The 24,407-nt window shown below is 39.5% G+C and overlaps 2 protein-coding genes and 1 pseudogene across 22 annotated transcripts in view; 2 read left to right on the top strand and 1 right to left on the bottom strand.

The window, feature by feature from the left end:
• CARMIL1 (capping protein regulator and myosin 1 linker 1) overlaps positions 1–24,407 on the top strand; it is a 349,557-nt gene that overhangs the window by 141,734 nt on the left and 183,416 nt on the right. For all 19 annotated transcript variants that reach the window (XM_074038752.1, XM_065544339.1, XM_074038747.1 and 16 more), the window contains 3 exons: positions 7,627–7,677; positions 13,175–13,234; positions 22,690–22,811. In XM_074038752.1, the coding sequence (XP_073894853.1) occupies positions 22,690–22,811 (122 nt within the window). In that variant the 5' untranslated portion in view covers positions 7,627–7,677; positions 13,175–13,234. The remainder of the gene's footprint in view (positions 1–7,626; positions 7,678–13,174; positions 13,235–22,689; positions 22,812–24,407) is intronic.
• The window catches only part of LOC102142214 (cytidine monophosphate-N-acetylneuraminic acid hydroxylase), a 357,828-nt gene that overhangs the window by 320,671 nt on the left and 12,750 nt on the right, over positions 1–24,407 (bottom strand). The window lies entirely within an intron of this gene.
• Positions 22,486–22,607, top strand: LOC123573266 (small nucleolar RNA U13; annotated as a pseudogene).

Genomic DNA, 24,407 nt, shown 5'->3' with positions numbered 1-24,407 from the left:
TCATTCCATTGCACTGTAGGTGACAGAGTGAGACCCTGTATCTTAAAGAAAAAAGGAGGAAATTGAGGCACAGAAAAGGTTTAGTAATTTGCTCTGAGCCATGTATATATTAAATATACATGGCTTGGTTTCAAACGCAGGCAGTCAAATTCTACAGTTTGTTCTCTAAACCACTAGACCAAGGGTCTGCAACCATATCTTGGGCTTTATGAGCCATAAAACTCTGCGGGGGGTAGTGGGAAGAGGCTGGGTTTGGCTTATAAGCTGTAGTTTGCAAACCCTACACTAGACTGTATAGCCTCACTGGGGCACAACCATTAATATCAGTGTATCCCACAGCTGCCCATGAAGAGTGAAACTCTAATTTTAAAAAGGATTGGAGGTCAGGAATTACATTAAAATGTTGTACTTTTTTGGTGTTCCTTTTGGGTGAAGCGTCCTCCTGCCAGAAAGGATGGCGTTCATCATAGCTGAGTATTGTGTTGGGAGGCTCAGAGCCAGGGGAGTGGTTTTATTCTCCTTCAGTTTTCTGGGTGACCTTGCATAAGTCCGTTATCATCTGCCACTTATAACTCTCTGCAGTGGTGATAATGAGCCTCACCACCTGCCCTTCTCCCTCACCTAGGTATATGTCTTGGATTAATGAGGTTTTATCTGTAATGTACTTAGAGCTGGGAGTTTGGAAGGGGAAAGTATTAAGAAGGGGAATGACGGCATTCATCATTTAGTTTGCTTGCAAATTAGAGAGTGCTTCAGGGGTGTAAGACCGTTTGTTGAATGTTTGGCACGTAGAGTCCAGTTTTAAAGGAAAGACACTCCTGGTAATCTGCATGAGAGAATATGGATTTAGAGAGCATGAATGTGTGGATTGCCTGTGCTGCAGCAGGCTTTAGGCAATGGAGTTATTTAAGATGGTATTTATTTATTTCAGTTTCTAATAAGTGTGCAATAAGCAGATTCCATAGTTGACCTCTATGTCATCTCCATAAGAAAACGTAGACTTCTCTGCTAAACTGTGAGTCTTAACAGTAAGGAGGACTTTTATAAATGTTTCTAAGTGAAATTACAAAGTTAACAGTTGAACCAAGAAGTCTCAGAGGAAACTGGCTGCTGCTTGCATTTCAATGAAAGGCAGAGGAAATTCATTACAGAGGTTGAAAATGTGGTTTGCATGTTAAGGCTGTAGTGGAAAAATGGGCCTTCCCAGGGGAGGTGGGAGGGAAGTTGTAGCTTACCCTTTGTGGTGAAGGTTCCTTGGCTAAGGACACATACTCCATCTGATGCACCCTAATTTTTTTTTTTAACTTTGCAAGAAAATTCTTCTCCTTCAAGGCCAAAGACGTGCATTGAACAGAAAATTTCAGCCTAGGAGAAGTTTCAGTATCTTTGTATTTTTTGTTTGTTTTGTTCTCTTGACAAAAACAATTATTTAAAAATTCAGTAGGGTGAAACAACTTAATCGTACTTTGCAAAACTAAATCTAAGATGCTATTAGTTAAGTTATAAGAAGAGCTGGTATTTAGCAAAGACATGTTAGAGTCTGGGGTAGGGTAAAGCCCTACCCAGATAAAGTCTGCATTTGTATCTTATTTAATCCACACAACAGTAACAGTCTGCAGAGGAATATTCTTGTTTGAGCACCTCTTGTATGAGGCACCTCAGTTTGCTCATCTGTAATTCTGTAATCTCTGACTCTCTAGAGATCAACAAAAATCTATTAGGTTTAAGTGGTAGAGCCAGAATCTGAATATAAGTCTTTCTGATTCCAAAATTCAAGCTAGTAGATTGACCAACAGTCCCAGTTTCCTGGGATGCGGGATTCTCAGCCCTGAAACTGGAAACGTCTTGTACAAACAGAGAATTGGTTACCCTATAAGCAGGATGCCTCCCATCCCAAGCGCTGAAGAAGTACTCATTTTCAGGAAACACTTTTTGGTAAGTCACAGATGATGTGTCCTATGCGACTTCCCCGACCCTGCTAGAAACCATGTGTGTGCACTATAAATCCTCTGAAGCTTTAAATCCTAGGGCAATTTTGGAGCCAAACAGAGAGCCTGGGAGACTGAGTTCACTGGGATTTCTAGTATGAATGCAGCCCCATTAATTGGCTCAGTTTGTGTTGATAAAACAAGAGTCACAATCTGGCTTGTAACAGTAGTATTTGTAATTTTCACTCTTGCTTTAAAATATTGCTGCCCTGTTGTACCCACAAGTGGGTACAGTCTTAGGAAAACTTGGAAGATTTCATCTATTCCAACCCCTATCCCCTTCCACATTTTCTGTGAACTCTTTGTGCCTCTGGAGGCTTTCACTGACCACCAGAAACGGGGACCATGCTGCACAAAGCTTTTGTGGCTTATCAGTCTTCCTTCAAAGCTTGGGCTCCCTTATGGATGTGTTTCTTTTCAGACAAATTATTTTGATCTGTATCCAACTTCTGAAGGACACTGTGTAATTCCACTGCCTGTAAAATACTTTTAAAGAAAGGGAGTTGACACAGAGGGTCACAGATCATGAACCCTATTATTACAAAATTAATCTTTACTCAAAAGATGAATCCATATGAACATTCTGATTTCTTTTTTCTCCTTTTTTTTTTCCTTTTTCTTATTTTCTTTTTTATTTGTAGAGATGTAGAGATCGGGTCTTGCTCTGTCACCCAGGCTGGGGTGCAGTGGTGCCACCATAGCTCACTGTAACCTCGAACTCTTGGGCTTAAGAGATCCTCCCACCCCAGCCTCCTGAGTAGTTGGGACTACAGGTGTGAGTCACCACGCCCAGCTCTCCTCTTGTTTTAAATATTATGACCCTAATTCATACCCTGTCAGTGGCCTCTAGAAACTTCCTATGGTGACTGTTCTGGAAAGGGCAGGTCAAGAGAAGACAAGCAGGTCACCTGACTCCATCCCTTCCCCACTCCCCATCCCCCATCCCCACTGCCCCACTGGTGGTGGGAGAGTTATTTCCTAAAGTACAACAATTGTCAAAGAGTGGAATGGCTGGCTGGTTCCTTGTGCTAGTGATTGCTGTTGTATTTCAGTTGTTTGGGTGCATGTTTGAGATTAGTTTTTAAGACTTATCAATTAGATTCACACAGGGGACCTTGTAATCACTTAATTACCAATGTGCTTATTGTGTAATGATGTCAAAAGGTATCTTTTTGGTTCATACTTTGTTCACATTTTTCTGTAACTGTGTTACAAATGGAAATACTTTTCCAGAATGCGATCTTTCTTCTGTGATTGGTGTCTATTGTCTTGCAAAAGGCATAAATAAAATAGCAAGTTCTCAAGTGATTCTCATGGAGAAAGGGCTGGGGAATGGAGGGCAGAATGAAGGCAGGGGAGGAGGGCTCCGGAAGAGAGAAAGGAGATGGAGCAAGATAGGGTGGGGTGTGGGGGACACTGGCAGCAGTAGCAAAGAGAGGGGTCAAAGGAGGAGTGGGGAGCCAGTGAGGAGAGGCACAGATAGACTGAGAGATACATATGTAGAATCATATAGACAGATACAGAACAGAGATTAGAGAGAAATTCAGAGAGATAGACACTAACAGATGATAGGAGTGCATAGAAAGAGACAGAGGGAGACACCAGACCAGTAGGGATTGATCCTTTTCCTTATGATATCCAAACATCTCTCATTGTACTGCTAGTCATTTTACATGTTTGCTTCTTTCTGGCTTTAAAGCTGCATGACTCGTCTGTGTTTCCATGTGTGTGGACTATTGAGGAATCTGTTTTTTGGAAAGGTGAGATTTGACAGCCAGTATAAGTCATTAGGAACACCGTCTCTGGAGCCAGACCATCCAGGCTCGAATCCCAACTGCCACCTACTTGCTGGGTGACCTGCACAAATTACATAATCCCTATGTGCCTCTGTTTCTTCAGTAGGGATTATAATAGTGTTTTCCTTATAGGGTGCTGTGAGGATTAAATGTGGTAACATATGCAAACCTATTAGAACAGTGTACTCAACAGGTACTGGCAATTATTACTATGTTTGTGAAAGGATCCTGGATTCCTTTGAAGGAAAGTTCACAGAGTTAAATATATTTTTATGAATACTGAAGAGGCTACAAGTTCCTATCTGTGGCTTTTGGCCTTGAACCTTATTGCTCATGTTAGGTGAGAGTGGAGAGTTAATAGACTGAGAGTGAGGAGTTGCAGCTTCTAGTTCCAGCTCTGCCACTGACTAGCTGTGAGATGATGAGTTTCTCTGGACCTGCTGTCAGATTATACACAAACTCAGGGAATTTTAGGTCTTTAACCACGTGATATTGGGACCTTTCTGGCATGCGAGTTTTAGGATTTGTCTGTTATTTCACCTCTAAGCAGAGGTTTTGTGGACCTAAGCTTTTTGGAAAGATTGGGGATTGATCATACCAGTACTCCTGGGAGAGAGAAATGTGTGTGCTGCTTTGTAAATAATAAAAAGGGAGAAATGGTGAGAATAGGGGACTGGCTTCCTATAGCCATGCTTATGATCGTGGCTGTCAGCATTATTATCTTATTTCTTTTCTTTTCCACTATGGGGGAGGAGCAGTATTTGAAAGAGGGGTCATATCCTGGTACTAAAGTGGAGTAGAAGGTGCTAGATGCACTGTGGAGCTTAGTTCAGGGAAGGTGAAGATTTCATCCTTTGAGATGAGTTCTAATCTCGTATTCCGCTCCCTAGACCTAGGCAAATGGCAGTGCAAGCTAAGCCTCTCTCTAGTGCGTTTTATCTCCCTTTCCAAATTCCTCTTTATTACTGCCATGCTTCTTTTGATTATCTGATGCCTGTTATCCAACCCTGTATGTCTCATGCAACAAAATGCTCTCTTGCCCTTTTGCAAAAGGCCTGCAAACTCTTAATTCCCTGAGTACTGCTGTATTAGCCAAAGATTAACTAGTGCTGATGACAGAACAGTTCAGTTCTCCAGGGCATACTTGGATTTAAAAAGAGCATTTTAAAAACTGTTGGAATGTTGAAAAAGGTACTCCTTCAAGCTGAGAGCTTTGTGGATCTCTCCCAGTCATGGCTGCCCTGGGCTATCCCTTCCTGCCTTCACTGTAACTGATCTTCCAGGGGCTAGAGCATGAGGAAGCAGGATTGAGTAGTAACATGTAAATATAGCCTGGTGGTTAAGAACATCGGTTCTGGTGTTAACAAAGCTGTAAGATTTAAATTATACTCTTCTTAAGAACCTTTTGAACTCTGATGCTTTTATAAACGATTTCTGCTCTAATTGAATGACCTTGAAGTGAGTTCATCACTGAGTCTCAGTTTACTCATTTGTAAAATGGGAATAATGACATCAAATGTATTTGTTGTGAGGATTAAAGTGTGCCACTCTCCTCAATGATATTCACCTATTCATGGCACATAGGAAATGCTTGATAAAGAGTAGCAATGACTCAGGGACAGCTTTATGGCTTGCAATCTGTGCAGTTGCACAGGACACGTCTGCCAGCGTCTAGAGCACAAGGAGGCACGATTGAGTAGTAATATATAGATATAGTGTGGTGGTTAAGGACACAGGCTTTGGTGTTAACAGGTAAATGCAGCCAGAAAGTGGCAGAGCCAGAATCTGAATGTAAGTCTTTCTGATTCCAAAATTCAAGCTAGTAGCTTGACCAACAGTCCCAGTTTCCCGGGATGCAAGATTCTCAGCCCTGAAACTGGAAACATCTTGTGCAAACAGAAAGAGCTGGACACCCTACAAACAGGATGCGTTCCATCCCAAGCATGTGAATTCTGTTTCTCCCCTAATTATATGACCTTGAAGTGAGTTCATCATTTCCCTGCATTGGGTTAATGCCTTATTGTTATCGTCTTGAAATTCTTAATCATATTTGAACAATGTCCCTACAGATGATGTAGCCAGTCTTGCTACTACCGGGCTACACTTGACCTCCACACACTCATCCTGGCCATACTTCTTCCCTGTCCCTCTCCTTTCTACTGCCTGGTGCTTTGTCCCATTTCCTTGCCCCCAGGGCCTTAGGAGGGTATAAAAAAAAAAAAGGATAACTTCCTCAGGGAAAAGCTATGATTTGGCTCACAGCATATGGAATATTCAAAGATAGACATCATCTGTTACCCACACTTTTATGAGACTGACACACTGCCTATAGCACTGAGAAGGCACTTGTTGCCTGCACTTTTAGAAGTCATTTATTAATGGCTTCCTAGGGCATGCCAACTCTAAAATCAAGCTGCAAAAATGATACCAGGTAAAAATTGATCCTGTGAATGACTGTGACGGTGGCATTTGGGTGAAAGGTCTTGAAATGGGCTCTGTCTTTTCCCTCAACTTTCCCCACCTGCTCTTGTCACACTCTGCCAGCTAGTGTCAGATTACTTCTCATCTGTCTCCTAAATAGTTCTGACTTGAATTATCCCCTACTGTGATGACATACGATTATTCAAAGAAAGATTTTATAGAAAATGCACTGTTTCTGTTCAGAGTTGGGAGACTAGGGAAAGGCATAAAGCACGCCACAGGGGCACAGCCTTGATTCATTTTCTGTGCTCAGCTTAGCCGTTCCAGCCCGGGGTTGTGTCTGGGTAAAGCTGTTTGACTTTGGATAAGTCCTTTAACAACCTGAGGTCCCAGTGTTCTTGACTTTCTACAGTTTTGTTCTAATCTAGCATTCTTAAAGTAGCACATAAGCATAACTTGCTAAATAAGCACCACTTGCTAAATACAGGCTTAGTGACAAGGAAGTTATTTGGAAAATGAAAAAAGGGCAATTCTCCCATCAGGGCTTGAGAAGCCTTGGAGTTTTCTTTCTTTATTGAAAAGACTCATGAGGCCTGCCCAAATCTCCAAGTTGCAGAATGGAAAGTTTTGCAGTAAGCTTCATGGATGTGGGATCCTGGCTCAAAATCTGAACTCCTAGCTCAGCCCCTTTGTATTCATGAGGGCCTCTGCTAAGTAAAGGAACCTATAGGCATATGGGACCCCACAGACTGTATGTATGTTCTTAGCTGAGCATCAAAAAGGAAACTTCCATAAATGTTCTAAGACTGAGAGAGACACAGCTGAGAAGCAAAGTTAGGGATGATTTTTTGGAAGCTTAGCCTGATTTCGCTCTGTGCATTATATAATATGTATATTTTATATATATATATATGTATATATAATATGTATATTTTATATATATATATAAAAGCCTGATTTTGCTCTGTTAGCTGGAGTACAAAGAATGGAAAGCAAGAGGGCAAATGTGGGTGGTGGTTGTAATTTGAGAAGTGCAAATGAGTACTTAGTTGTTGTTTTTTTTCCATTAAGTTTACTGTTGATATAGTGAGACTTGTGACTATATATCCGCATTTTAGTATCACAGAGACCTGTTTTACTTAATCTGAATAATCTGTTGGGTTTTTGGGCTGCTGACAGGCTTCTCATCTTGAGATTTCACCTGTGATTTGTTCTAAAAGAACTTTGATACAGGAACTCTTTAAGTTAAAACTAACTCTATGAGACCAAGAAGCTGTCCCAGGTCTTAATTCTTCTTACATGACAGGAGCCAAGCCACATGGCCTTCTGAGGCTTCAGTATCATTAAAGTCCTGTGGAAACACCAAAGCCCACTGGGCCCACTTTTTGGCACATACTGATGCTGCTGCTTCTGTCTTACAGGTGCTTACATCATGCCGAGCCTTCCTTGTAACAGCGCGAATCCCCACCAAGGTAGGTGTTCATGAAGTCCTTCCTTCGACACTCACACTCACTCAGTGCAGACTCACACATGCACACTCATGCATAGTCACTCATGCATTCTTAAACATGTGTGCACACATACACACTCACATACTGCAACACAACACACACACACCTCACTTACATAGACTTTTGATTTAAGCTGTGTTCAGATTTCTCTTAGCACATTCTAATTTTCCTTCCTTCTTCCCAGAAGCACCTAAAGGCTGTAATGACAAACATCTTTTTTACTCCTTTGTTCCCTCTCTTTGTGTAAAGGCATCCCAAGAAAATCAGTGAAGGATTTTGTGCTGTATGTCCCTAAGGCTCCATGTCCCAGTTATTTTTCTCTCTCAACTGGGGCTTGATTTCCACTTTATTCAAGTCTACTTCTTATTTCCTTTGGATCAGTACTGGCAGGTTTTTCTAAGACTGTAGACATGTGGGAAATAACCTTCATAACTCCAAAGAGTATATTACCAGAAATGTAACCATCTCAGCTGTTCTCCATCTACTCTGATGTTGCCTGTAAGAAATAACAAGGCGCCACTCTGTTCTTTAAAAGAGATGTATAACATTTTTCATGAGATGTCCTTCATTACTTGGTGCAGAATTTGAACTGATAGTTTGTGAATTAATCATAATAATGACCTACTTTGTTTATGTTAACTAAAAGGAGTTTATCATTTTTATAGGATATGGACTGAATGGTCATTAGGAAATTGGGATTTTTTTCCTAAAAAGGTGATAACATTTACTGGAGTGTTGTTTTAGTAAATAACTTGCTCCTTAACAGAATCTCATGAGAGCCATAAGTCTTATTATTATCCCTTTTATTGATGAGAGAACTGAGGCCCAAGGAGGTTCAGTAACTTGACCAAGGTTAAACTTCCACTAATACGTGGCACATGAGTGATTCTAATCAAGGGAGGCTGGCTGCAAAGCCTCTGCTTCTGTTATTGCTAGAATCTAATAAGTTATTTAGTAAGTATGTAAGTATACAGTCTCATTTAATTCTCACAGTAACCTTGTAGGTGAGTGATTAGAAAATAGCTAAAAGATGCAAAGTTGGCTAGTCTAAAGATTCACAAGTAATGAATGGGAGAAAGAGAAATTAGACTCACCATGTCCTACTTATTTCGACTTTTTACTGAGCTGAACTGCTTCCCCTGCCAGCATATCCAGGAAAATGGGTAAGGTCTGGTAGATGCTTTCAGCCTTATCCTGCTATGATGTTTGGGCCGCAGTGTTATTTGCTCATTAGGCTTTTCTTGTTTCTTGAAATTTAACGTTTAGCCACTGTTTTGTAAATTCTGACTTAGGTGACAAGTTAGGGCGCTATAATGTTATTGGTAGAAATTAAATGGATCTTTTAGGACTTGCAGTCTTATGATTTGCATGATTTGCACAGACTTTTGGGAAGATGCCAATGCAGTGTTTGGTAGTTATAGGCTTAGGATATCTGTGGCCTTTTTTTTTATTTTTTTCTGATCATACAAATGTTAACTTTTATAAAGTTTCTCCAAGAAATGAGGCTTTTGGCCCAAGCCCCTTTAGATAATATAAAGTGAGCCTATATGTTTATTATGTTTTTTAAATAAATTATTATGTCGATGAAGTTAGACTAAACTATACATTAAAATACCTGAAGGCATGATATGAGGACTTTAATGAGACATTATCCCACTGGTAAGAAATTAATTACAGAAGGAAATTTTATGGGCTTAGGAAAATATTCAAGCACCCTATTGAATAGAAGACCCCTAAATAATATGCATACCCTAACACGCTGTGACACAGTGGAAGTGTGTTACCTCTTGTGAAGTCACCTGCCTGCCTTCTGCTGGATGACTTTATTCTGCTGCCTCCTTGCTCTGCCCCTGAGGAAAGGCTTGGCTCCGTCCTGTGATATATATAATGTTTCAGAGCCAGCCCCTGGCCAGGGTAGTTTGAACATTGGTTCTGATTTCTGATATTGTTAACATCACAAATAAAGAAAGGCAGATTTTCTTCCAAAGTGATCTGCCTGCAGCTTTGCAGCTTTCCCCCTTAGAGAAGGCTGGTTTTAACGTGCCACCTTACGTCTTGACTGAGAAGTAAAACCAATGTCAACAATAATAATTTTCTGGAGAAATAATTATATTTAGAACATTAGTGTAAAGCATTGACTATGACATATATGTCTTCTCTTTGGGAGCTGATTAATTAAACATGCTTTCTCTTGTCATTTTATTGTGAAATATACAACATGTATAGTCAAACGCACAAAACAGAGATGTACATCTCAGTAATTAACTACAAAGCAAATACTTCTGCAGTCACACCCAGATAAGGAAATAGAACTGTCCTGTCATCCCAGAAGGCCCTAACTTTTCTTTCAGGGGGTGGGTAATTATGAGATCAAAGAAGGGTTTGCAGAGAGGGCGGGTTGAAAAATCACCCATCAGCCAGGCAAATAAGGGGTTTTATACTGATCAAAAGGCTTAGCAGTTTGGAAGACCACAGTGCATTTGGGGAGTTGGAGTGCGGGCTGAGGGTTGTGGAGGAGGCAGTGGTGGGAGGGAAACAGCTCAGCAAGGCAGTCAGGGCTGAGGCCTGGCTGAGGGGCTGAAGCGTGGAGTGCTGCCTGGGGAAGAGCGGGAGTTACTGAAGACAGCCTCTTTATCATATTTAGATCTGCTCTGTTGCTTGTGGGATGGGCAGTGTCTTGCCAGGGTGTGGGTGTGAGGTGAGCAAGAGATTGGTGGAAAGGCTATTGACAATCTGGGTTAAGTTTTTCCTCTTATCTAATAATTCATTAATTTCTGTGGTGATATTTAATGAGTATAATTTCTAACTGAAAAATGTCCTCAAGTCTTCATGCAGCCTACGTCTGCCTCAGCTTCTTCTTAACTAGTCTTCCTGCTTCTTCCTGCCCATAAATCTAATCCAGTGACATTGTTTAAATTGCCTTTGGGTGGGTTGAAGTGGAGTGGATGATGGGTTGTGGGGACTAGGAGCAAAGGCCTAATAAAAATAGCCATAGGTGAGATAAGAGAATGATTTGAACCTTTCTGTGACGTCTTTCAGTATGTTTTAGAGACTTCCCTCCCCACTATGAATAATAACCCGGGACTTCGACTCATCACAGACTCAGCCAGTCATCCTTATTGATTACTAATACTGCAGGATCTGCTCCTTTTAGTTTCTTCCTTGTCCTAGTTCTTTTAACACCTCAATGCCTTTGCAAATTCGTTTTCTTCTGCCTGAATTTCCCTCTGCACTCCTTGTTTGCTTGAGGAACTTGAAGTCATTCTTCAGGGTTTAGATGAAATGTCACCACTCTTTCCTGCCTCCCAGCACTTTGTTATTCTACTCCAGGGAAAGCACTCAGGTACAGTAGAAGCATCTTAGTTGACCTCCAACTAATCTTGCTGAGCCAAATTGACCAAAGGTGGCCATTCCTATCCCTGATGATGCTGACTGATGCTGGCTGCATTTTCATAGCTGTTAGCATGTAAGAGAGGGTACGTGCTCACACCTATTCACACCTGCTCCCTTCCACTGAATGAGATGCTCATTGAGGGTCATGGGTTTATTCCTAAAGCAGTTATAATAGCAGATGTTTTTAATGAAACATTTTAGTGAAAGATATTTTATGTAGCAATGAAATATGAGTGCAAAAGAAGAATATCTATGACATTGAATATTGATAAAAATGAATTACTTAAATTGCTGTTTTAAAGACTAGACAACTTTATAGTTGGGGGAGGAGTGGTGAGGAGCATAATAATCGAGAAGATGTCTGCCGTCATACTGCTTTGCAAGTATTTTGCAGTTCTGCATTTTTAAAGAGACTTAAATTGGAAGCTGGAAGCCATATTTGTGAGTATGGCTTATGCAGAAAGGCCACTGGAGGGCCAGCCAGTGGGCTTAACTCAAAGAAAAACTTTGGCGCAATATTAAAGGATAGTGAATGAATATTTATTCATAAACTTTAAATTAAAATAAGGAAGGTATGTATACTTTTTAGAAAATAATTCCCTGCTTTAAATGACTTCAAAACCAAATTATGTATAAATCTTGATAATCATAGGTAAGAAAACTTCTACTCTAATTTAATGCTTTTAAATGTGAGCCTTAAATGCTGCATTTAACTCTTGGAGGACAAACCAAATGTCTCAATCCTCTTTGTATTTCCAATACTGGCACACAGTAGGCTTTTCCTAAGTGTTTGTCAGTTGACGAAGTGAATAATGAATGAGCGAGTTCTCTTTCAACTTCCAGAGCTCATCAGTATACTTCGTGATGTTTAACTGGAGATTCAGGGGTTTTCTGCCCAGTATTTACTTCCCTCCCCACTATTAATAATAACTTCATTAGTATACTTTGAGATGTTTAACTGGAGATTTAGGGTTTTTCTGCTCTAAAATATATTCTACCAATGTATCATGGTACAACATGCCACCAGGGAGCAGAACTAAATCTCTTGTGGGTTTGGTTCTGGATGTGTTTTTTTATCATTATATTTTTAGGTTTAATGTGGGAGGGTAAAATAAATTGATTCAACTTGGTCCCCCGCTGTCTCTAGCTCCATGCTCTGTGATTATTTGCTGAAATGGGAAAAACTGGGAAGAAAGATTAGTGGCTCTTTATCAGGAAAAACAGGTAAAGAGTGAAAGACTGGGGATATTTTAAAGAAAAAAAAATGCTGCTGATTACAGGAGAAGAGAGGGGCACTTGTTAAAATAGAAAGGAAACAAATAATCATTTGTTTACATGCAGAGAGAGAGGACTTTTGTTTAACTCTGTGCATTTCATTGAAGCACAACTTAAAATTCCTAAATATTGTATTTGTGTAAATATGGATTTAATTTGGGTAAACATAGATTTATTTCTCTAAATCCATTCAAACTGTGAATTTTTATGGAAGACAGTAGAAGGATGGCTGACTCTGATAAGTGGTCAGAGTGTAACAAATAGCTAAAGGTTTAGAAAGAAGGGAAAACCAACATTGACTTTATCCTGATAGGACTTTCTGAAGCAAAATTTTGAAGTGAAAAAGGGAAAAAAGTGTTTAGATGTATCCTTCCATACATTCATTTTTCAATGAATAAATAGTGTATAAGTGCAAAAACTTACTAGGTTTGTGCAGAAGTAATTGCGTTTTTTGCTATTACTTTTAATGGCAAAAACTGTGATTGCTTTTACACCAACTTCTACTATTGTGTTTGTCTCTGGATAAAGTTTTAAAAGTTGGGCATGCAGCTTCCTTTCTTTTCTTTTCTTTTTTAGTAAAGTAAGTAATACTTTTTCTGAAATTTGATAAATCATGTTTCTGTCTTGTTGAATGAATGGAGATATTAAACCAGCCCGCCTTCAGAAGATGCCCAATGTCTTATTTGCTCTCAGACTGTTTCTAGTTGTAGGATTTGTTTTTTACCTTGAATTTTATGTTTTAAAACCCTCATTACAGGTCTTTTCTTTCCTCCTTTCCCCTCAATTGCAGCTTGAGTTAACCTTCAGCTACTTGGAGATTCATGGCGTCATCTGCAGCAAGTCAGCTCAGGTGAGTGTGAAAAACAGATCACTGCAAGGTCATCTTTCTTGAATTCCTGAAACCCTAAAATGTTCCTTGAGACAATGTGGATAAACAAGGTTAGGGAAGATTAAATTTTCAAAATGAGAGACTCAACACTGGCTGTGTGGACAGGAGTTGGAAATTCATTCTGATACGGGAAACACATTCTCCATAACTCAGTTTGTGAAGAACTAATTAGCTCTTATAACTGGCAATGTAAATGTGAGAGTACTGTTCCTTATAGAGTTTGTACAACATGCTTTGACACTAAAATTTCATAGCAATTACATAGTACTATATAAGGTTTTAGTGGGAATATAGTGATAATTTTTTGGAGTTAATAAAATGCAGATTTTAAAAAATAGCTTTATTGGGCTATAACTAACTGCAGTAAACTAAAGTGTACAATTTGATAAGTGTTGACATATGTATGACTCTCTCGGCCCTCTTCCCCATCTGCAGTCAATCTGCAGGTATCTACTTTTGATTCCTGTAGTTTGCATTTTAAAAATTTTATATGAATGATGTCATACAATGTATACTTCTTCCTGTCTACCTTCTTTCAGTCAGTTTAATTATTATTATTTTAATTTTTTATTTTATTTTTAGTTCTGGGGTACATGTGCAGGGTATGCCAGTTTGTTACACAGGTAAATGTGTGCCAAGGTTTGCTGCACCTATCCACCCATCACCTAAGTATTAAGCCCAGCACGTATTAGCTATCTTTCCTAATATTCTCCCTCCCCCAACCTCAGTTTAATTATTTTGAGATTGATTTATTTTGTCGCATGTCTCAATAGTTTATTCTTGTTGTTGCTGAGTAGTGTTTAATTGTGTGGCTGTATTACGGTTCGTTTATCCATTCACCCGATGAGAGGGACATTTGGATTGTTTCCCGTTTTGGCTATGTTGAATAAAGCTGCTATGAATATTTAAGTACAAGTTTTTGATTGGACATGTACTTTCATTTCCCACGTGTAATTACCTAGGGGTAGAATGGCTGAATCATATGATAGCTATATGTTTAACCTTTTAAGAAACTGTCACACTTTTCCACAGTGGTGGTACCATTTTACATTGTCACCAACAGCATATGAGAGTTCTAGTTCCTCCACATCCTCCCCAACACTGGTATAGTCAGTCTTTTTAATGTTAACCATTCAACAGGTATGTAGTGCTTTTTCATTGTGGTTTTAATTTGCATTTCCCTAGTGACAGAACATGTTGAGTATCCTTTTATCTGTTTAATTGCCATCATGTATTTCCTTCTGCCATTACAAAAATTGGGCTGTTTGTTTTCTTATTGAGTTTTGAGAGTTTTAAAAAAAACACATTCTGGATACAAAGCCTTTATCAGATATCTTCTCTCAGTCTGTGGCTTGTCTTTTCATTCCCTTAACAGTGTCTTTCAAAGAGGAGAATTTTTTTTGTTTGTTTTTTTTTTGAGATGGAGTCACTTGTTCTGTCGCCCAGGCTGGAGTGCAGTGGTGCAGTGGCGGGATCTCAGCTCAGGGCAAGCTCCGCCTCCCGGGTTCACGCCATTCTCCTGCCTCAGCCTCCTGAATAGCTGGGACTACAGACGCCCGCCAACATGCCTAGCTAATTTTTTGTATTTTTAGTACAGATGGGGTTTCACTGTGTTAGCCAGGATGGTCTCGATCTCCTGACCTCGTGATCCACCCGTCTCGGCCTCCCAAAGTGCTGGGATTACAGGTGTGAGCCACTACGCCTGGCCAAAGAATAGAAGATTCAAATGTTGATGAAGTTCAGTTTATCAATATTTTCTTTTACGGTTTGTGCTTTTAGTATCATATTGAATAAATCTTTTCTTAACTCAGGGTCACAGCATGTTCTATATCTTCCAGAAGTTTTACAGCTTTAGGTTACACATGTAGGCCTATGATCCCTTTTGAAGTAATTTTTGAATATAAAGCTATGTATAGATCAAAATTTTTTTTAGTTTGTCTTTTTTTTCTCGTATTTATATTATATTCACTTGTTCCAGTAACATTTGTTTGAAAGACTATTGTTTCCTCACTGAGCTTGTTTTCACCTTTGTTGAAATTCTGTAGTCCGTTTAAGTGTGAATCTGTTTCTGCACTCTTTGAATCCCGTCTCCTTGCTACTATCTTCATGCCACTCTTGTACTCTATTATTGTGGCTTATTTACAACAAAGTTTGAAATCAGAGAGTGTTATTCCTCCAACGTTTTTCTTCTTTTTCAAAATTGTTTCAGTGATTCTAGGTCCTTTGCAATTCCATGTGAATTTTAGAAACATCTCAGTTTCTATAAAAAGCTGGCTGGAATTTTGGCTGATGTTACAATGAATTTTTAAATCACTTTGGGGGAAGAACTGATGTAATGTACAGTCTTCTGACCTAAGAAAACTATATATTTCTCCATTTGTTTAGGTCTTTTTCAGTTTTTCCTGAGTGTATTTTGTTGTAGCTTTCAGTGTACAGGTCTTACACATCTCTAAATTCATTCCTAAGTGTTTAATATTTTTTGATGCTGCTATAAATTGTGTTATTTTTAAAATTTCAGTTGTCTCTTGCTGGTATTAGAAATATAGTTGATTTTTGCATGTTGACCTTATATCCTGCTATCTTGCTTTACTCGTGTATTAGTTCTAGTAGCTTTTAAAAATAGATTTCATCAGTATTTACAAAAATGTCATTTGTGAATATGGATGGGTACCTTTTATTTTTAACATGGGTGTCTTTTATTTCTTTGTCTAGTCTTACTGCTATTGGGAGATATTCCTCTATTGGTGTCATACTCCTACATATTTTGCTGGGTATGCCAGGAATTTAGTGCCATGACTACTCTTTGCCCAGGCTATTTCTCAGGGTTGATTGCAGTGAGCATCCTTGTGGGATGGTGGAATAGTTGCCTGTTGAACAAAGAACAGGCTTGCTTACTTCTTACTATGAAAACAGTAGATTTCCAATGTCCAAGGGTTCCTTTCTTGTAAGCAGCCTACTGTGTGTGCAGGCATCCATCTGAATCCCTTCATGTCACCATGTGGGACTTTGAGGGCAGGGGAATCTATCCAAATGTGGTGCACATGCCTTTTGTTGTGCCATTAATCATAAAATCCTATGTCTCTGACCCAGGTGTCTCCTGTCTTCCGCAGCATCAATGAAACAGTAATAGGCTAACTTACTGGCTTACAAGTAGGGTAAAATCTCAGACCTTGACAATTGTTCTGGTACCTACAAGACAGCGCTGAATGGCAGTGGCAAGATCAGACCTTCTTGGCCTTTTTCCTCATCTTTGAGGGAAAGTATTTATTCTTTCACCATTAAGTGTGATGTTAGCTGTAGGTTTTTAAAATAGATGCCCTTTATCTGTTTTAAGAAGTTTCTTTCTATTTTTAGTTTGCTGAGAGTTTTAATCAGGAATTAGTGTTGGATTTTGGCAAATGTTTTTTCTTTGTCTATTGAGATAATTGTGTGGTTTTCTTTCTTTTTTTAAGCTTCCTAAAATGGTGAATTATATTGATTTTTTTTTAATATCAAATATTTTATTCCTAGGGTAAGTCTCATTTGGCCATGATGTATTATTATTATTATTATTATTATTATTATATATTTTTGAGATGGAGTCTCGCTCTGTCACCAGGCTGGAGTGCAGTGGCACAAGCTTGGTTCACTGCAACCTCTGCCTCCTGGGTTCAAATGATTCTCCTGCCTCAGCCTCCTGAGTAGCTGGGACTGCAGGTGCGTGTCACCAAGCCCAGCTGATTTTTGTATTTTTAGTAGATACGGGGTTTCACCACGTTGGCCAGGATGGTCTCAATCTCCTGACCTTGTGATTCGCCCACCTCGGCCTCCCAAAGTGCTGGGATTACAGGCGTGAGTCACGATATATTATTCCTTTTATATATTGTTGAATTCCAAGTGTTAAAATTTTGTGAATAGTGTTTTGCATCGATGTTTGTGGGAGTGATTGGTTTGTCTTTTTTTTTTTTTTTTTTTAAACATTTTTGGCTGGCTTCTCTATTAGAGAATCATGGATTTATAGAATGATTCTACATATTTCTTCTCTATAGAGGAGGAAGTAATTCCTCCTCTTAAATTTTTTCTGTTGAGGTGGTAGGTGGTATTAATTTTTGTCTTAAATGTTTGGTTGAATTTACTGGTGAAGTTATTTGGGCCTTGAGTTTTCTCTTTGAGAAGGTTTTTTTTTTTTTTGGTGAGACAGGGTCTCACTCTGTTGCTCAGGCAGGAGCCGCAGGGGTGCAAACTTGGCTCATGGCAACCTTGGCTTCTTGTGTCCAAGCCATCTTCCCACCTCGTCCTCCCAAGTAGGGACTACAGGCATGCACCACCATGCCCGACTCATTTGTGTATTTTTTTCTAGAGACAGGGTTTCTCTGCATTGCCCAGGCTCGACTCAAACTTCCGAGCTCAAGCGATCAACCCCCCTTAGCCTCCCAGAGTACTGGAATTACAGGCATGAGCCGCTGTGCCTGACCAGGGAAGGTTTTAAACTGCAAATTCTATTAATATTCCTTAATGATATAGATCCATTTGTATTTCTCTTGTTGAATGAGCTTTGGTAGTTTGTGTCTTTTAAGAAATTTGTTTATTTTATGTAAGTTGTTGAATTTATTGAAATAAAGTTGTTAACAATACCCACTTGTTATACTTCTAATACCTGTATAACAAGTATAACAGTATTGGGAATATCATTCCCAATACTGGTAATTTGGTTATCTCTATCTCTTTCCATTTCAGTCAGGTTAGAGGTCTACCAATTTTTTTGATCTTTTCAAACAACTTTCTTTTTGGTTCCATTGGTTTTCTTTATTGATTTCATTGATTTTTTATTTCCTATTTCATTGACTTTTGCTTTGATCTTTATTCTTTCCTTCTACTGTTTGTTTTAGCTTTTAAAACTACAAAGTGTGTGTGTGGTGTGTATGTGTGTGTGTGTGTGGAGTTTGTTGGTAATGTTCTTTAAAATTGTCAAAATCGTCACTGTGGTTTTTGAGATTTCATACAAACTCTTGGGACTTTTCCACAGTTCATCTTAGAGCAATGTTTTATCTTACGTGTTTATCATTTTCCAGAAACTGGAGTTTGAAAGAAAAATCACAGCAACATATGTTTGCCCAAATGGTCAAACATATGCAGGAGTGAATGATCACTCGTGAATGATGACATAATGACATAACCAGGGTCTTCTTGCTAGTCTTAATTCAGGAATGTTTATGTTTATGATTTGAGAGCTGGGATGGGAGCAGAAGGGCATTAGCGAAATGTTAATGCCAAGGTTATGTTCAAAATATGATTTCACTGTGCTATTTAATTATGAGAAAGGGTGTTGATGCAGCAAGACTAATTTTCCCATGTGGCTGCCAAAATTGGTCTTACCACACTTGTAGTCTTGCCCCTTTCATTATGCCTACCACTCCGAGGAACTGTGTATAAAGCCGTCTGTCTCAGCCCCTGTCAGTGTCAATACCAAAAGAACAGATTTACAACAGTGCTTCAATTTAACTTTGTCCCACACTATGGACCTTTGAGATGAAATTATAGTGGACATTGGCACTGCTTCTGTAAATGGCCTAGCAGTTCAGAGACTGGCAATACCAGTAACCTAATGGTATTCAAAATTTGCTGTGTTTTGGAATTGCCTGAGATTATTTTTAAAAATATACTTTCAGCAGTACCCTTCTCTCTGTCACATCACACTTCCTCATCCTCCTCATACACACACAGCATATACATAGGACAGTTAACAATAACATACGTCTGCGGTGGACTTTTTTTTTTTTTGAACAAGTGCACCATTTGATTCTGTTGCATTCCAAAGGTTAAGAACCAGTGACCTGTGTAACCACTGGTTCCTTGAAGTCTCTAGTTTTAATTTTCTTTTACATAAAATCATAAGGATGGGAATGTCTACCAGTGGCACTCAGAATCTAGCCTTGATTAGGAATTCTTTTATAATGTTCTCTGGGATTTATTTTTTTCTCCTTGCTATTTTTTATTATCATTTAATTATAGTTCGTCAACTCGGATAAAATTCCCGAGACTTACCCACTGCATTGTGTGTAAGAGTGAGTGATTGCTCTATAGAGTTAGTGAAATGTGACTTTTGCCGTTGGTATTTTCCCTTTTCTTCAGAAATGTGGGAAACCTTTATCTTATTTTACAAGTCTCTATGCCACATTATTTTCTGGTGCTCGAGTTCTATTGCCTTCATGGTATTTAAGTTGAGGCCAGCAGTTATATAGTTTTGTAGTTATACAATTTTTGGACTCTTTTTTTGTACAACTGAATACCTGCTATGATTTTTTTTTGAAATTATAGGGTTAATTGTTTGCTATGTCACAGAATGATATTCATAAGCCACCCACCACCCATGGGTATTTCTTTTTTCTTTTTTTCTCTCTCTCTCTCTCTTTTTTTTTTTTTAGACGGAGTCTCGCTCTGTTGCCCACGCAGGAGTTCAGTGACATGATCTCAGCTCACTGCAAACTCCGCCTCCTGGGTTCACCCCATTCTTCTCCTCAGCCTCCGAGTCGCTGGGACGATGGGCACCAGCTGCCACGCCCGGCTAATTTTTTGTATTTTTGGTAGGGACGGGGTTTCACCGTGTTAGCTAGGATGGTATCGATCTCCTGACCTCATGATCCACCCGCCTCGGCCTCCCAAAGTGCTGGGATTACAGGCGTGAGCCACTGCGCCAGGCCCACCCATGGGTATTTCTGATAGAGGAGAGAAAAACAACTCACAGGTCTGTTAGCTGGGGATTAGTAAAACATGCTGCCCTTAAAGTTTAATCAGGTTGTTCGACCTTAAAAAAGGCGGTAGAGTGGGGTGGGAAATTTGAATCATACATAAGTTACTATGGCTTATGTCTCTGATTATTATTTTAAATGTGTATTAGATATCATGGGTTATATCCTGCTAGGTGTCTAAGGAAAATGTGTTTCAAACGTTCTGTTCCTCTCCAGCTGAAGTGGGAGGGAAAAGAGTATTTGATAGGAAACTCTTTTTTTCTTTTTTTGATGAGGTGATTTATTGTGTTGGTTTCACCTCCATCACTTTGTTGCAGTCTTTACATTATGCAAAGGTGGTGACATCTTACACAGGGTTCTGTGAGTGCTTGCTTGTAAGGTTGAATTGAAGGCCTCATTTCTTCCTCCACCTGTCACCTTTTTTTCTTCTCTGTCATTCTATTCAAGCCTGTGCAATTAAAGATGATTAGGTGTTAAGATTAAGTGGAATTAGAATAAGCTAATTACTAATTACTCGCACCCAAACTGTGAACTGAATAGATGCGCTAGATGTGAAGAATGTAAAAGTACCCCTGTAGTGAAAAATATAATTACCCATGGTGGGAAGATTGGGGGTGGGGTGCAGAGCATAGACACAATGGCAAATCAAAAGTGTCTGGCTTTTAAAAACATGCGTATGCACAGATAATGTGCATATGAAAATTATGAGCCTAATTGCACTAAGTAGATTTAGTCTTACTTAAAACATCTTATAGGCTACTGGGTTGTTTAGTCTCCAGGTACAATAATGCTTGGTGCCTTTTGCAAGAGGAATATCTCTTGAACCAGCTTTTAGAAGACAAATGGAGCCTTTGCCTAGAGAATTTTAAAGGCTTTGCCTTTCATTTCTTGAGGAAGGTGCTGAAAAATAGGAATTTTAATTTTTTTTACGTTCAACTAACTAGCACAGAAGTGGTGTTTATTGAATACTTATTGACAGATTCTTCTGGAGGTATTTATGAAAAAGTGACGTCTTAAACATTTACATTATTTATGTCCTTTGATCTCATCATTTTGACATACCTTGCATTACTTTTTCTTTTAACATGCATATGTTGAAATACTTACATTATTATTATTTTCAGTTTGGGCTAATTTTAGGAAAATCTAAGGCAAAATCTAAAAACTGCATTGCACATTATAAACAGTGTTTTCCATCATATTTTTGTATAGATAAAGTAAGAACAGGAAGTAAATGTGTGAGGATATTTTGATAAGTGATAATCTAAGAGGATTGAATTTTATGGGAATTTTTTGTGGGGTGGGAAGATGGGGTTTTACTATGTTGCCTGGACTGGTCTTGAACTCCTAGGGTCAAGCGATCCTCCTGCCTCAGCCCCCTGAGTTTCTGGGATTACAGGCATGCACCACCACACCCAGCTTACATGAGTGTTTTTGAGATGAAATAAAATGGCATCTTTTTTTAAGTGGCTGAAGTTCTTCTTATTTGTAATGTGTACATCTTCAACCTCTTGCCCCTTTTGTGACCTGCCCTCCTTCTCACAAGTTAATTTATACTTATTTAGAGGACTAGCTGTCTCAGTCTCAACATTTTTTGACATGTATTTTGGACATCTCCAGCAGTTAATTATAGGAATGAGTCTTAGCCTGACACTAAACCTAACACCAAACATTTTATTAACATGTTACCTTAATATTCCAAGTATCCCCTCTTCTTAGAAAGATCGAAACCTTTTTGTTTTTGTTTTTGTTTTTTTAAGGCAGGGTCTTGCTCTATCATCAGGCTGGAGGACAGTGGCACGATCTCGGCTCATTGCAACCTCCACCTCCTGAGTTCAAGTGATTCTTGTGCCTCAGCCTCCTGAGTAGCTGGGACTACAGGCACGCATCACCACACCCAGCTAATTTTATTTTATTTTATTTTATTTTAAGTAGAGACAGGGTTTCACCATGTTGGCCAGGATGGTCTCGATCTCTTGACCTTGTGATCCGCCTGCCTCGGCCTCCCAAAGTGCTAGGATTATAGGTGTGAGCTCACCACCGCACCCTGCCGATCGAAACTTTTAAAAGCATTTCTCTTTTGCTCCCAAGAGCAAAAGGTTTTAACATTTTATTTAAGCATATTATAAGGTTTCTTGTTTTTAAAATGTGTGTGTGTGTGTTTTAAAGGTAGCTTTTAGATTGCCCATGGGTACTCACAGAAAGATATAGCCATACTTATACTGCATAGCAGGGATATAAAAAGTTTGTAATACTGCAGCTCAGGACAAAATCTTGGTAAAAGGAGAGTCATGTTTGAATGTGGGAATTCAGTCTCTTATCATATGGGAGTCTATTTGAATCTGCCAGCTTGGCCCTTGGAAACACTTGCTTCAGTTTCTAGATGTTTCTGACAACACCTACACCCGCTACCCAAACACTTCTTTGAGTCTTAAATTAAGTGTGTCATTTTAAGGAAGTGCTTCTTGAAAAGCTAATGCTGTGATTCTTTTGTAGTTCATGAGCGTGATGGTTGGGTATTCACGCATGTATGTGAGATGTGCTACCCTCGAACCTTGTTAAAAGAAAAAACAGCTAATATTGTATTAGTATATATCTGTGTGACTATGTAGTTTACAGTACTGAAAATAATTTAAAACGGAAGGAACTGGACTCATTCTTAAGAAGTGTCCCACCCGGTTCTTGCAGATGGTTGTGGAAACTGAGAAGTGCAACATCTCCATGAAGATGGCATCGCCCGAGGACGTGAGTGAGGTGCTGGCTCACATAGGCACCTGCCTGAGGAAGATATTTCCTGGCCTCTCTCCAGTGTGAGTTTCCCTGGGCAGGGTGAGGAGAGCAAATAACCTGTTCTTCCTCAAAACGGCAAATACAACAATGCTTTCTTTTTACCCCTTCACTTAGTTCCTCTCTCAGACTTTCTCCTCCTCTTAAACATTAAATATCAAAACCCTTGTGTTTTGGTCTGAGGATTTCTACAAGACTGTGTCTTATTCTTCAAAGAGCTTGAGTGATGAAGGGATTTGGCAGTCCTTTAACTTCGCATAAGACTAAAACAGTAACCTTTTAATATAACTCCAGATTTACATGAGTGTGAATTTTACTCACAGCTTATTACCAGAGTGCCAGGGGCTGCATACTTTGTATAGTTGCACCAAGTATAATGTGGATGAAGAGAGAGAGGGTTTTATTTTCTTTGCTTTTTTATTTTCAGTAACAAGAAACCTAAAAAAATTGAATGTAAAAATCCCTTTTTTTCATTGTCCTCTTAGTGTTCTGAAATACCCATCAGGCGTATTAGTAAATTTTGTTCATCCATGCCCTTGTATTTTTTTTTAAGCTTTTAAAGTCAGGATTATGGGCTTGGATACCTGAGTTTGTAGTTGTGGGGTGTGTGGGTTGCTGGGATACGGGAATTAGATTGACTGAGGTGAAAGGCAGAGAGATGCTTATGTCTGAAAGCTCCCTAAAATAATAGTTATAGTCAAAATACCCTCCTGAAAGAAGAACAGGATTCACAGATGGCAGAGAATTTCCCTCCCATTCCTCTCCCAGAAGGCAGAAGTATATACAGGGAAGGGCTGGAGGCCCCTTGTAGACATGTGTAGCATGGTAGCTGTGTTCCTTGCATGGTGGAGGTGGGAGGGGAATTTTGGGAACAGTTGCCCTTCATAGAACATGCTCCTCCTGCCATGCCTTGCCTGCAAGTTGAGGGACAAAGCAGCAGGAAAACCTAGACTTTTAGTCATTTAAACCTTATGGATGACTAAAAGTGGCTCAGTGGGGACAGACACTCCCTTTCAAGCTCTTTGGCCCTACTCAGTTCCCTTCACAGCCCTTCGCAGGGCTCTCTCTCTTCCCCACGTGGTGGGAGGTGAACGCACCAGAATGGAAGGCTGGCCCTGTGCTTGCTGGTTGTTCACCTTGGGCTCCTTCCTTCTTGAAGCTTAAGTCTTGTGGTTCTCTGATTATCAGGGTAGCTGGTTGCTGGGGGAGCTAAGTGTCCCTAGCCTCCATTTCAGTGGAGTGGAGAGGGTGAGCTGGGACTGCCCTCTGACTCCTGCTTGGCTAGAATTTCAGGTATGAGGTGTCTTCAAGGCAAGCTCTCCTGGTCTCTAATCACACACACGGGCAGTTCTGGAGAAGAAGTGTGGGCAGCAGTGGGTGGCAGGATGAAGTAAGAAGTGAATCCATGGTGGCAATGGGAATTGCCAAGAAGCAAAACTTTCTTAGGAATGGTTTCGACATCATCCTTAGAGCCAACAGAGAACTAGCTGGGGTAATCATGAGTTAACAATAGCTACAACCCATTTTCCTTAAACTACATTTCAGTAATGTGACTTTGTACATGTGTTTCTTTATAATGTGCTCGCTTTCCTTCTAAATTAACACTGATGAAATAAAAA

Source organism: Macaca fascicularis, chromosome 4 (genome assembly GCF_037993035.2).
Source record: "Macaca fascicularis isolate 582-1 chromosome 4, T2T-MFA8v1.1".
NCBI lineage: Eukaryota > Metazoa > Chordata > Mammalia > Primates > Cercopithecidae > Macaca > Macaca fascicularis.
This window is presented reverse-complemented; position numbering and strand designations above follow the sequence as displayed.